Source organism: Anser cygnoides, chromosome 1, assembly GCF_040182565.1.
Source record: "Anser cygnoides isolate HZ-2024a breed goose chromosome 1, Taihu_goose_T2T_genome, whole genome shotgun sequence".
NCBI classification, from domain to species: domain Eukaryota; kingdom Metazoa; phylum Chordata; class Aves; order Anseriformes; family Anatidae; genus Anser; species Anser cygnoides.
In genome coordinates, this window is record NC_089873.1 from 138,502,067 (window position 1) to 138,515,995 (window position 13,929).

A 13,929-nucleotide genomic window follows, 5' to 3' on the forward strand; every position below is an offset into this window, starting at 1 on the left:
GAATACTCTATATGAAGTTCAAATAAGGTACTACAGACTGTGGGACTGAACAGAATCTGATTCACACTAACTTTGATATACTTCCCTTTTCAGAAAATAAGGGAAACAAAAGTCTATTTTTAGGAGTTGAGTAAAATATTAGCTTAGTGCCTCAGTCTTGATTGAACTGTAAAGAGCAATACATCTGTATTATTTATTGGATAATTTCTTCAGTAAACATTTTTTGAGCACTCTAATATTAAAATTTGAGGAGTGTGTGGTTAAGGGATTTCCTCCGATAATTATGTCAAGACTTCATTAGCGAATATTTTGTCAGGGTCAAGATCTCGTCCAAAACTTCATTCGTCTTTCTGTTGACAAATTCTTTGCAACTTTATTTTTTTATTAGAATGGTTGTTCTTAGCTCTTGTAACAGAAATAAGGTCAGTGTTTCCAATACCCTTATCAATATTTCTACAGTAGAAGGAGTAGCTGCTGGAAAAGAAATAAAATGTTGTCAAGTCGTATCTGTAAGTAATGTAGGAAGAATAATAATGCCTTTCATTGTTTAAGAAGAAAATACAATTGCACACACTTGCAGTAGTGATGCTAATGACAGCTTGTCTCATCTGAAGCTTACAAATTTAAGCCATGGTATATTCAAATGAATAAAAATACCTTAAGTCAGCGTATTCCTCAAGTGATTCAATGGAAGAGTTTTCTAGAGTACATTTTTAGTTTTAATTATAATGCTGTTGATAAGTGCCCCATAGATGTTAGATGAAATTTTCATCTTGAGCTGATAGTTTCACGTATTAATATGGAACGACATCCATAGGAAGAGAGACTACTAACACTTCTTAAAATTTCTTCTGTGTGATTGTTTTTCATTTCTTAAACCATCAGCAGTTGGATAATATTCTTCTTGTGGTCTGTACTGCAGATCTTCCTCTTTCCTCCCCAAAAATGTCCACGCTACCGGAATACAGACTAATGATTTGCACAGCAGTAGTGGGAGATATTACTTTCCTTTTATAGGAAAAGAATGAATTAATAATAGTCATTTTTGTAAGGCTGCTTTCTTTTGCACATATTTTGGAGCAGCCTTACTCTGCAGTTTTACCAGGCTTACAGTGTACCTGTGCAACACAATGTTGGGGCCCACATGCAGGTGTGCAATATTTTATAGCACCTTTGACACTGTTACAACCACTTCCAGATATAGAGAGCTGAAATATTCCTCTTATATCTTGAGAGATGATATGAAAATTGTATTGATGGTTGCAGACAGCACTGCTGAATGCCTGAGTGCAGTACAGATGCAGCAGCACATTCAGGCATGTATAACAGCTGTAATTTTATCTATGATGTGTTATGAGTTGTTTGACAACAGTTACAACAGTTACAAAATTAGAAGGGTGTTTGCAGACTTCATTCTTGTTGCTGGATGTATGTGCTAGCAGTTTATAGATAGTTCTGCAAAAGCATTAACTTGTGTGTTGTGCACAGAGAGAGCAGCCTGTTAGCTTGAAGATAGGACTACAAAGATAGAAAATGTTAGATTTTACAGCTTTCAGCTTTTACTAAAAATGATGAGTATGTGCAGGGAGAGGTAAACAGATAAGTTCACTGTCCCTAAAGAGCATTATTAACCATTTTATAGCTGTAATATTTTTTTCTAGCAAAAATCTCAAATTAATATGAGGTGAAATGGAACCTATGTTGTTCTCTAAGCTACTATTTTCATGTTAAAAATTTCTGTTTCTAATGAAACTTTTTCCTTTCTTAGGTAATCAGCTAGAGACAGAAATCACTGATTTCTATGAAGAAACTAAAGTAAAATTTTCAGACCTTTCTGAAGAGCTGTTATGGGAGTACATTCATAGCGGGGAGCCTATGTAAGTAAGACCCTGAAGCTAGCTATCAAAATGTACTTGAGAGTAGGTCTGAGGGTATGTTGCTAGCCTCTGGCATAAAGCATTTTGCCTAGTGTTCTGTAGAGTTTTGCTGCTTCACATGATATAGCATAGGTGATGCAGTGTGGATATTCTGTCCTTGTCTAGAACTGTAATTCCTCCAGGTAAACTGAACTACCTTTATAGCACACTAATAAATTTGAAAAGTGAAGACTGAAACATTCTGGGTTTTATCAAGCACTCATACAATATTCAGGTACCTCTCTGTTAACTGAAGCATTCAGGAAGCTTGGATACCTGAGAAAATGGATAGTTCTCATAAAATAGGTGAATGGAATGCCTGTTGTATAATCAAGGTATTGAAGAACTTTATTGAAAGAAGCTAGAACTTGGCTTATTTAGCCTATCAAAAAAAGGAAACAGAGGCATACGATTGATCTAGGTTCACACTGCTCTCATAGCAAGAAACACCAACTTAATTTTCACCTTATTCTTGTGGCCAGCTTAAAATTAAGGCATAAGAACACGTCTTTTGGCTTATGGCTTTTCTCTACCTTTGCAATGTAATGGCCAATTACAGACAATGTTGATTCCACAGAAGAAATGGGAGTGAGAATAGAGTGCCTAACTGCTTTTAAGGTGAAGTTGACTGGACTGATTAAAAGAGAAGTAGTTATTTAGAGACAACAAGGGAATGATCGTGATGTTACTGAACTTGCTTTTCCCTTTCATTAGCTGCAGCTTAGTGAAGGCAAATCAGGTCATGGTTAGCACTGTGGACTGTGTATCTTGTGATCTTAAGTGGACTTTTGGCTCTGAAGCTTCAACTCTGACTGTGTAAGAGTATCAATGGGAGTGTTTTTATGCACTCATTTGTGGCATAAATATAGTCATGTCCTGCTAAGGAAGGAGGAACCAGTGTAGACTTTGGATTTAAGTGCATGTGTGTAAATGAGGCGTGCTCCTCGAACATGTAAGGTGCCCAACTTATTAAAGAGCCTGGAATTAATTTGGATTATACAGAGAAAAATCATTTTGGCAAGAATATGGTTTATAACAAATTCCTAGTTAGATTTTTGGAAGGCTATCCTTAGTATGCAGTTGATTTAAAGGGCAAATGACTGGATTTTTAGGAAGAATGTAAGGTCAAAGTATTCTGAATGTTCTCATTATTTCCTCTGGAAGGTGAGCTTTAGCAGTGCTGTGATACATCAGAATGGCTCATGAGCAGCACTGAGTAATTCAGTTTATTTTGTTAATAGTGTGCGATGGCATAAGTTTGAAGGACCAGCGGTTGAGTATCTTTCATTTTCTCCAGAGCAGAAGTCACTTGGTCTTAATTCATATGATCAAGAGGACAGGAAGCATTTGCTCTGGGATTGTAAGGGAACAGCTAATGTAGTGCCTTGTAAATATTGTAAAACAGTAAGAAGTCTTTTGTATGTGTTTTGTTTTTGTTGCTCCTCCTTAGCCACCCATACAAGTTACATGATTAAGTTCCTCTAGGATTGTTTTTTTTACTATTACAATTCAAGTAAACCATTTCATTATCTTACAATGAGGACTTAATTTCATAAAATCATATAAGACTGCATGAAAAATTAAAAATTTAGCTAATTTTTGCTGTTGAGGATTGGATTGAGTTGTCCTTTTAATATCAAGAACAAAAGTGACATGTGATACTTTAAATTCAGTCACAGGTGACATGGGCTAATTCTAAATGTACATATCTGCCTTAAACTATGAACAAGGGAGGAGGGAAAAAGCACTATCTCAAGGCAGACCGTGAGGTTATTAAAAAAAAAAAAAACCACACACAAAAAAAAAAAACTCTAGCATGTTGTCTGCAGAAAGATAGCTTTTCACTTTGTTTCACTCCTGTTCTTCTTTCCAAACAAGGCTTTTTATTTTTTTTTATTTCTTTTGCATATTGGAAGGGCTTATCTTACTCTTCTTTCTGTCAGAAGAGGGCTGGACTGTAGTGATCCTAATTTATTTTGCGCTTGTGTAATGAGTGGGCTTGATTTCTGTCAGCCTCTTTGAGCAAGCTGTTTATTTTGCAATCTTTCCCATGTGGAAAAAGTTGTTAATATCCTGGGCAGTTTTTGATAGCTCTGCTTGAATGGTGAAATGAAAGTAAAGGGCTCCGGCACTTGGGGAAGAGGTGTTCAGAGTCTGGAGCTCTACGGTTTCAGACTTAACTATAAAGTAATAAAAAATAGAATATATATGTCCAAGTCTCTTCCCTTGTGTGATTTCTCCAAGAGTTATTTCCCCCAAAGCTATAGAATGTAGAAGCAAATGTATCTTCCAGGCTTTGCAAATAATTATGGTCTCCCAGCACAAGTTAGCAAGCACATAGCTAAATGTTTTCAGCTTCTGTGAGCTGAAAAAAATCTTAAAATCTTGCAGGCATGGTGTTACAGAAATAAGGGAAGCTGTATTCTTATGCTAGAATTAACTTATAATCTTGGTTTTACTCAATAACATTGCTACAGTTGACTCCTCTCTCTGTGAAAGCTGTTGAACATTCACCAGAATCCATTAACAGATCTTTTTCTTGCACCTGCCCACCCCTGCTTCTTTGCAAGCTCCTTGCAAATGGAAACACATCTTTGACTTGTTCCTCGCTGTCAGTATGTTGACTTTGCTTTTCTCAAGAGATAAGAGAATGAATTCTGCTTTTCTGCTTTTCACTGGTGTCAATTCTTGTTTGCTCTACAAAACTACTACATATTTAAAGGAACTACAGGTGGGACTTGTATGATTTGTGGATGTGTGTAGATAACTAATATTGGATATTAGTCTCATAGTCTCAACTGTCTCATACGTGATAAAAATACAAGAAATTAGTGTACAGCTTCTGACCTATTTTAAATGTTGCCTTCACTGAAGATGAACTTGTTCTTTTCTGTCTATTATTGTTCAGTCACTAGCTCAGTGTCCAATGTGGTTGAAATTTGCCTGTATTTCAAATAATGTGAATATACAGGCCAAGACACATGTAACTGTCATACATGCATTCTTGCCTTTGGAAATCAACCCACAACCCAACCAAACATCTCTCTTCATCTGTAGCACCAGTAGTACTTGTCAGTGCAGCATTGTTTTATTTGATTGCTTGCTTTATTTGGACAACTCAGATGTAGTGTATGTGGACATATTATTTTGTGGCATAAGTAAAGTTAAAATTCTACAGATAACAAAGGAAATGTGTTTTAATGTTGCACTTTTGTTACCTCTGATTCACTTTTCATAACGCTTTCTCCTCCACTGTTTCTCCTCCACTTGTTTCATATGTTGTATGGTATTTGTTTTTTATTGTTTTTATTTTTTATAATTTTTTTGATTGCTGGATGTTGCACACATACTTGTTGAAGTCACGGTTTTCCCTAGAAAGGTCAGTTGCTGAAAAATGTTTTGGCTACAGCCATGATCTTATAGCTTGTCAAGAGGTCTTTAAAGTGAGTTATTTTTTAATACAAATACACATTATTCTAAATGAAGTCTCTCTTACTAGCATAGCACTAACTTTATCATGTTACAGAAGCCAGTCACATTAGCCAGAGCTATTTATAAGAGCTGTATATATACTGATGTTTTTTCAGAATTTTTGGTATGGAAGACACTAGCTTAAAAATCAATGGAGCTGTTACTAACTGCATAGCCTTACATCTTTGGGCTAGGAGCTGTAGTAGAGAATCACCTGGATGTGGTGTCAGAATGTAAAGTTCTGTTTAAAAATAAATAAGGTGACAAATGGTGTTAATATCCTTTCTAAGAGCATGATACCACTGCTTTTGATGCTCAGTTTTTTTTTGCCTACTTGTCAGCATATACCCAAATGACTTCATTCTACTGGAGTACTACTTCATTTTAAAAATAAAAGCAATATATTTAGTGATGAGAGTATTCCTAGCTTAGATGATGTAAGTCTTCAGTATCTTATAAAACAAAGAATACTTTGAACAAGGGAAAAACTATACAGTGGTGCTTAAAATGCAAGATTAAATCCTATTCCCTTGTTTATAATAATTCAGAATCCCATTTGCTGGGATACTGACTCCTTTGCTTTTATTTAGGAGACTACCTGAAAGGCTCTCCAGAAGTAAGCTCTAAATTTAGAGAACTTGTTCTCATGAAATCTAGGATGAAAAGTAAATTATCTTTTGTGTAGTAGCCTTCTTTCAAAAGCAGTTTGTAATTGCCTGCTATCCAGAGTTAATAGATCTGAGACTGACTGACCTTTGGTTTCAAAGGTTGCTTACTTAGGCTTTCAGACTCTGGTGTTATCGTATAGTGAATGTACTTCTACCTTGTTCCTTAGATGTGAACAGTAAAAATGTTGGGTCTGTTATAGCTTATCTGGTTGTATGCATTTCCATTCTGCACAGTGGAATTTGCATAATTACACATGAAGACAAATTAGATTCCCAAGGTTACTTTCTGTGGAACACATACCTGTGCCAAATTACTAGTATTATCGTGACGTTTAAGAGCACCTTGCATACAACTCTGCATTTCAGAACTGCACAGAAATTAGGCTGAGTGAAATAGCAGTGGATTTTATATCTGATTAGGACTTTTTTGATGAAGAGCAATCTATCCTCCTGATCTTCATTTTAGATATTCCTGTGACTGAGAGCCACAAGACGTGTACTACAATTGTTAGAGTTCCAGGATGTCCTCTTCAGTGTGAGCTCCTTTTTGGAGCTAACGTATACCTAAAGGCCCTTCAGCCACTTGTGGAGTAGGGCTAGGGTTGGTACGCAGCTGGGTGACAGCGTTGGTCTCAGTAACACTTGCTGTTACCTTTTCCTTGGTAGCCAGGACATGGAGAGCGCTGGGTGAGCGATGGCAATGCAGTTTGACTGCAGTCAGAGGATGTACTTCCATCTTCTGTAGCTATGGCACTTGGACTGTCTGAAGCTTGAGGACCTTAGGCCATCCACCCTTAGAAAAAAATGTAAATCACAATGTAAATATAAGGATTGATAACTTTCAGTGTTGAGCCTAACTGGTAGCTTTAATCCACCTCTAACTTGAGTACACTAGTCTTTATTCCAGACTCTGCTGTATTAGTGATTATGTGTTCTGTGCTACCTTTACTGTTAACCATGGTCTTAACCTTAACTTCATAGGTCTCAGTTGTTGTCTTCTCTCCCCCAGGGACAAGGCTGGTGGATATGGAATCCAGGCCCTTGGTGGGATGTTAGTTGAATATGTCCACGGAGACTTCTTGAACGTGGTGGGATTTCCTCTGAATCACTTCTGCAAAAAGCTAGCAGAGTTGTACTATCCACCCCCCAAACATACTGTACAGCATATAAAGCATGACTCTGTCCCTTCTGTGGACACTTTTGAGAACCTAAGTGATGGAGAAAGTGAATCATCAAATTTCACAGAGCATAAAGGTGCTAATAAGTTGGACAGCAGTGGGATGTGTCCCTCAAGACCAGTTTACAACTGTGAGAACGGCTCTAGTGTCAGAACTGGCTTTACGGTACCTTTGGGAAATCAGAATGGAGTGTCAGAAAGTGCAGCAAAACTTCCATCTAAAATTCTAGACCTGATGGATGGTTTTAAAGCTTCAAAGGTAAGGAAAAAATAAAACTACTTTGCTAATGGATACGATTGTTTTGTTGGACTTGCATATAGCGGGTAATATATATAGCTTATATAGCAGGTAATGTGAAATACTTGAGTTGGGATAAGAATAATAATTAGTTTAAAAGGACCAGTGAAGTACCAGAGGATCTAAGCTGAAAATTCTGGTACAACATAAATAATGCTTTCTGGTATTGACTCTTATCTGTTCTATGAAACTTCAACTACCCATGTGATAAAAATCTTTATCTCTTGATTTGAAATGAAAAAAATCTGCGGAACTTTTTTTACTTTTGTTCTTGTAAGATTGGCCTTGGGTATGAATGGTGAAACTGCTTCCAGAGTGTCTGACAACAGTATCCCTTTGCCTCCTATATGTGTCTTTTGTCATGCTAATTAAATGCAACTTACGGAAATCATAACTCATCTTTCGTTAGCTACAACAGTGATTCAGGCTCTGGTGCATGTTGTAATTGCCTCCCAATTACAAAATAACAGTAAATTCAGAAATGTATTTATGCAAACTATACTCCAATATTGAAGTGGAATGTTATAGGGAAACTTCAAAAGACTTTAAGTAAGAATTTACCACTGAATATTTTGATGTTTTCATTATTTTTTGTACTGATTTTAAGACCAGAATCAAGTAGTAAGTTACCTTTAGATATACTACAAAGAAGACATCTTATGTGGTTAACTTACCAAATTCATTTAAAATATATGCAATGCTCGTTACAGTTTTTCCTTTTTAACTTTTAATGGTTAGTATTAGAATTTTTTGAAAGATAGCATTTTTTATTCCTATTACGGAAGTAACTTTTTGTACCCTGTTTCATGTTGAAGGTAAAATCTCCATGCAATGTCTGATAAAGACATAGGCTACAAACTGAAGGTTAGGTGCTCTGTGTAGCAGCCAAGTGTGGAGGGAAATGAGTAGCTGGACATTTTAAGTGCTACCAAGTTTTCTACTCAGCTCCAGTAAAGCGAAGGAGAAATCAGTCATTCTAAGTAGATCGCTGATCTCAATCAAGCTGTTCATGTTTCAAGAAGAGGTTGGAAAAAAAAATGCTCAAGTGGCAGTGAAATGACAAACCTGAACCTAAAGATACATTAAAAAATAAACTCTTTAGGGGGCTGGCCTGTGGAAAGAAACACTCAGAACAGTCAACAGTGGTTCTGTTGAAAGAGCAGGAAGCTGTGCTCCAAATCTGAAGGAAAACTACAGTGCAGTCACTACAGATCTGTAGGCATGTTGCTTGCAGGCATGCAAAGGGGGCATGTTTTGATGTACTTGAATGTGAGATGATGCTTAGTATTTTTTTCAAGTTAAGTGCAAAATAAGAATCATAACCATTTTGTTGTTGCATATTATGTACACTAGTCACTGTGATGATGCTTAATTCAGTTTTGTGCAGTAAAAGTTGGTGGCAACTGTAAACAGAAGCAGGAGCTCTCCTTTCCCCCTAATCCAGTGTAAAATCATAGTATGCAGTGCTGAATTTCATGTTGAGCTAGTGGGACTTTGGTTTCCTGTGGCTTGGATCTTTGTAAAATGAACTACCAGTTGTGGTGGACTGTTTCTACAACTTGACAAATTCTACCTTCTCTCTTTCCCCTTGTAGAATACTGATAAGAGCACGAAAGCATTCAGCTTCATAAAAGCTCAAGATCTATTTTGTTTTCATCCTTGAGTGTTGTTTTAAGGCTTTTGTAAAGCAGACTGAAATTTCCTACAGAGGAAGATGATGTTGCCACTTATTTTACTGTGAACACCTGCTGCTGCAGAACAGGAGGGGATCAGGTTTAAAGCATGTTCTCAAACGTAACATTCTGAATTTGCATAGTTCAATCTTTACTCAGACCTTTAAGGATTTTTTGGACTAAGCATTACAGAATGATAGAAGAATGATTTGTATCAACTAAGTTTTTGACTCTTTCCACATTCTCATTCCTCTTGTAATTTCCAGATCATATTAGTCCAAAGATTAGGCAGATCTTGGAAGGCAAATGCTTGCAGCGTAGATGTAATTGACTCAGTATAGTGAAAGCCTGGATTCTAGTAAATCCCAATTCTACATTCTAATTAGAACAGAGAAAAACATAAAAATAGGAAGATAAAATATATAATTACACAGTAGCAGACTTTCTCAAAGTTAATCTCCTGTTTCTCCACTTGTTTTTTATTAAATAGAATGTCAATCCGTTTTTCTTGACTGCCTTGAACTTAAGTGCATCATAGTTGCCTACAGTTGCAAAGAAATAGATTCAGTGATTGCTGCCTGTGCTTCCATTCTTGTGCTCCATATATGTTCCTTGGTTTTAGGTGCAGAATTGCACATAAATTTCAAATGGAGAGGTGTACATAGTCACATATCATTAACATTCCTTTCTGGTCTGGTTAGCATATTTGTAAAAGTTTGGTTAAGCTTTTCAGCCTAAACAGCTTCATTGACCATGGGTTTTTCCTTTACTGTCATGCAGTAACTGTTCTGTCTTCCCCAATTCCGTATATATACATCTTAAGGTGTGTATGTGGTATGGTTGTGCTTTGGAGTTTTACTCCTTTTTCTACTTACTTTTTATTAAGCAAAGAACAGTCTTGTAACTGAAGCAGCTACACTGCCCTAATGAAATTTTCAAATTCCTTATGGGCATCAGTTCAGATGGTTAAGCACGTCTGACTTAGGTTGCATTCCAGAATAGTTCCTTTCTCTCTCAGACACGTATCTATCCTAAATACTGTTACTTGGCTAAGGCATTGAAACTTCTCTGAGAGGGAAGGAAACCTGTCATAACAGTTTTTGGGAGTTTTGTTACCCTACGCTCCATTTAAATAACACCAATAATGTAGAATAATACTTCTAGAATGTCTGTGGCAAAAGATGTAGTTCCTTTGTTTCTTGATTGCAGTCTCTTAAATGCAGCATGACAACACTTTTTTTCCTACGTATAGGCGCTGTTTGTAGCCTCTAAGCTGAAGATGTTTGATTATTTGAAAAATAAAGGTCCTCTGAAGGCTGTGGATGTTGCAAATGAGGTTGGAACCTCAGTGTGTGGAACAGAAAGACTCCTTGATGCCTGTGTGGCTCTTGGATTGCTGGAGAAGACATCACAAGGTGACTCTGCCCATTCACCTACCTTTCTTTTTAAATAAAAAGGGGTGAGTGAGGAGACTGGGGGTGTAAGGGGAAAAAGATCAAAACGATCAAACAATGCTGCTTAACTTCTAGTCAAGGGAGAAGGGTTCTCTCTCTTCCCTCCACTCCTGTGTGCCCCCCCCAACTGCATGTAGCGCTGAAAGATGTAAAGCACTAGAAGAGATGTTTCCAAGGTTACAAGAACTGACCTGATATTGTAGGTAACTTGGATTTGAGGTGGGGGGGTTGGATTGTTGCTTCTTTCCATTCATCATTAGCAGCTAGAATTGCTAGAATTGTTTGGGAACAGGCATTATTTAATGAAATCACCAGATGTCCTTTGAGGACTGTATTCAGAGAGCAAAAACAATTATTTCTGAATTCTAATAGATTTCATGGGCAGTCCCAGGGAGCAGTGTAAAAGCTCAGATGTATCATCTAAAATAATGACCCCTTAATCTCACTTTCTTGCTGCAGCCATGAAGAGTCACAAACCTGAGCAGAGAATCAGGAATTTTGAGAGCTCTGAAATCTGTCCTTCTTCATGTACAGCTTCTTAAATTTTAGTGTCCCTAACCAGTAGAGTGCTTGAAGGTGTATGTATGTGAGAGTCAGTAATAGGATTAACTTTTTCAGCCTGCACTCTGTATTTATAAGTTTCCATATGAATCATCTACATGGTACGATCAAGGGCCGAGAAAAGAAAATAAGAGGCTTTCAACTCTGTTAGTGGACAAGACCAAGAAGAAAGCCCTAAAGGCAGAACAAAAATACAGTCAGGAAAGAGGAACTTCTGGTGGTTTCCCCCTGAATATCAGGTATATAATTGAAATACTTTTATTATATATATATAAAATAATCTCAATTATATACCTGATATTATATATATATATGTGTGTGTGTGTGATTATATATATATATATATATATATATATATATGCTTATCTGTATCCTTCAGCACCTACATTCTTTTTAACAAGGAAGTCCCTAGTTCATTCTTTCTTTAAGAATGAGGAGACCTTTAGAACTGTTCCGTAGAAATCTTTGCACAAAAAACAAAACCCCTAAGATGCCAAGATCAGGTTTTCCTACATCTTTAACAGCTGTACAGGGTAAAATGGCTTCAGACACTAGCAGACAGTTGTGAAGTGCTGAAACAAAACTGGTTACAGTTGTTTTCCTCCATTAAGGCTACAGTAATACAGATTCAGCAAATATTTACCTGACATCAGATGGTGAATACTCACTTCATGGCTACATTATCCACTCTAACGATCATCTCTGGCCTCTCTTTACAAACCTGGAGTCTGCTGTTAGAGAGGGAAGCAGGCAGAACCATCGAGCCTTTGGAAGGAAAGCAGAGGATTTATTTAAGGTAACGTAAACTCTTAGTGTGTCAAAACTAGCTGTGAAAAGCCAAGGAATAACTGATCTAGAGGAAAATTGAGACTGGGTTGTTTAAGAAAGTTGGTGAATCTTAGAAATGCTAGAAATACAGTGGAACTCACTAGTCAGACTTATGTTCCCTGCAGCTTTAACAGCACAGGCTTTAGGCTCTAAAGTGCTGGAGCAATCACAGAATGTACTGGGAAATTCTGAGTGCTGACAAAAATTGACTGAAGTTTTGCCCATCCAGCTAATATATTCAGAGCAACCCTGGAGCCTGTCTTACTGACTGCTGTGTGGCCTTTTAATAACAAATAGCAGGTAGTACCTTATGCATACGCTCCTTCCATACTGAGTGCTGACTGCTTGTTACTGATGTGCATCCAGTGCAATCTGTGCTGGCTGCATATTCAAAGCTATTTTCAAACTACTTGTGTTGATGCAGTAGAGGAGGGATCCAGTCTAATTTATTTAGGTTTGTAGTTTCGTATATGCTTCAAGTTAGTATACATTGCCATTAAAAATTGTAATCCTTGCCTTTGTTTCCATCTCTAAATTCATTTCCTAATGCTAGCCTATGTGGATCTGTTCAGACTGGGAAATCGCTTAGGGTTTTAACTAGCCTAACTTGTCAGTTATCCACCTGTTGAAGCAGGCTGAGTGCATAAATGTGCCTGTTTAAGGAGAGGAGTGGTAGAGTGAGGAGGAGAGTATGTCAGGATTTACCTCTGAAAGCAGTAGTTCAGACAGCATCCTGAAGTTCTTGATTTGTACTCAAGTTCCAGATGCTGATGAAGCCAGTCTTCTGAAGAAAATGTCTACATCCCTCATGTATAGTTGATGGAAGAAATAAGGGCCTCGGAAGACTTAAGGTCCTGTTAGTCTAATGTTAGTGTCTAAGTTACTGATGGACAGAAGCTCCTTTAGGAATACTTTACGGACTATTTTAAAGGGATTTTAGATATTTGAGGACAACTGCTGCAATAGGTGCTTCAGTCTATGTGTGAATTAGGTGCTTTAACATAAGTGAACTGGATCTCATCCTGTGTTAATCTGGATTATCACCTTGAGTTTTCTCTGATGTTAGTGGCAGGAGTCCCTACCAATTCAGGTCTGGGCTTCCATTTGTGTATAGGATAGTGTGTCCAAGCGGAGCAGGTGGGCTGCCTATGGCACTGTACATATCACAGCCTGGAGATCCTTCCACATCATGGTAGCTGTAAAGTGAGACGAAACCAATGAGGCCTGTAGGAAGGTGAGACAAATTCATGCTTTAAGCATCATTTCGAAGCTTGAGGAACAAGTTTCTGGTACTGAGTACTTTTTTGTCAAGTAATTCTTAATAAATAAATGTTATGAGCTTGAATGTTTTTGTCTTAAGCTATGGCCTGCTCATCTAATCATTTTCCCATTATGGGAGAATAAAAGATTTAAATGAAAGAAATTTGAGTATATCAGGAAGAACAAACATTTTTAGGAGACTGGCAGGGAAAAAATCAATTTTTTTTTTTTTCAGAAGTTTTAATGTCTGGAGACATCTTGCTGTGGAGAAAAGCTGTTAGTGAATGTATATCAAAGGCATAGTGTTGCTTTAAAAACAGTTCAGATTACCTCTTCTTGCTATGCTACCTCAGCTTCAGTGGACAAAAGTGTTGAATTTAACAGCACGTGAGACATCACCAAAACTGGGTACAAACTGGCTAAGAGTATGTCCTTTGAGACATCCTACAAAAGATGTGTGACAATTCTGGAGAGGATGCAGAAATCTGCTTGCTGCTACAATGAAGCAGCTTGTCACCAGTAAGGGATTTGGATGAGCAACTAGTCAATGGTGCTTTAGCTGATCTTTTAATTTCAGAATTCTCATGTTAATCATGCATAAGGGCACCTGCTACCTTGGCTGA

The 13,929-nt window shown here is 37.3% G+C and overlaps 1 protein-coding gene across 2 annotated transcripts in view; it reads left to right on the forward strand.

Moving 5' to 3' along the window:
* The window catches only part of ASMTL (acetylserotonin O-methyltransferase like), a 29,132-nt gene that overhangs the window by 6,608 nt on the left and 8,595 nt on the right, over positions 1-13,929 (forward strand). For both annotated transcript variants that reach the window (XM_048081167.2, XM_048081166.2), the window contains exons 6-9: positions 1,769-1,877; positions 7,065-7,491; positions 10,456-10,618; positions 11,830-12,014. In XM_048081167.2, the coding sequence (XP_047937124.2) occupies positions 1,769-1,877; positions 7,065-7,491; positions 10,456-10,618; positions 11,830-12,014 (884 nt within the window). The remainder of the gene's footprint in view (positions 1-1,768; positions 1,878-7,064; positions 7,492-10,455; positions 10,619-11,829; positions 12,015-13,929) is intronic.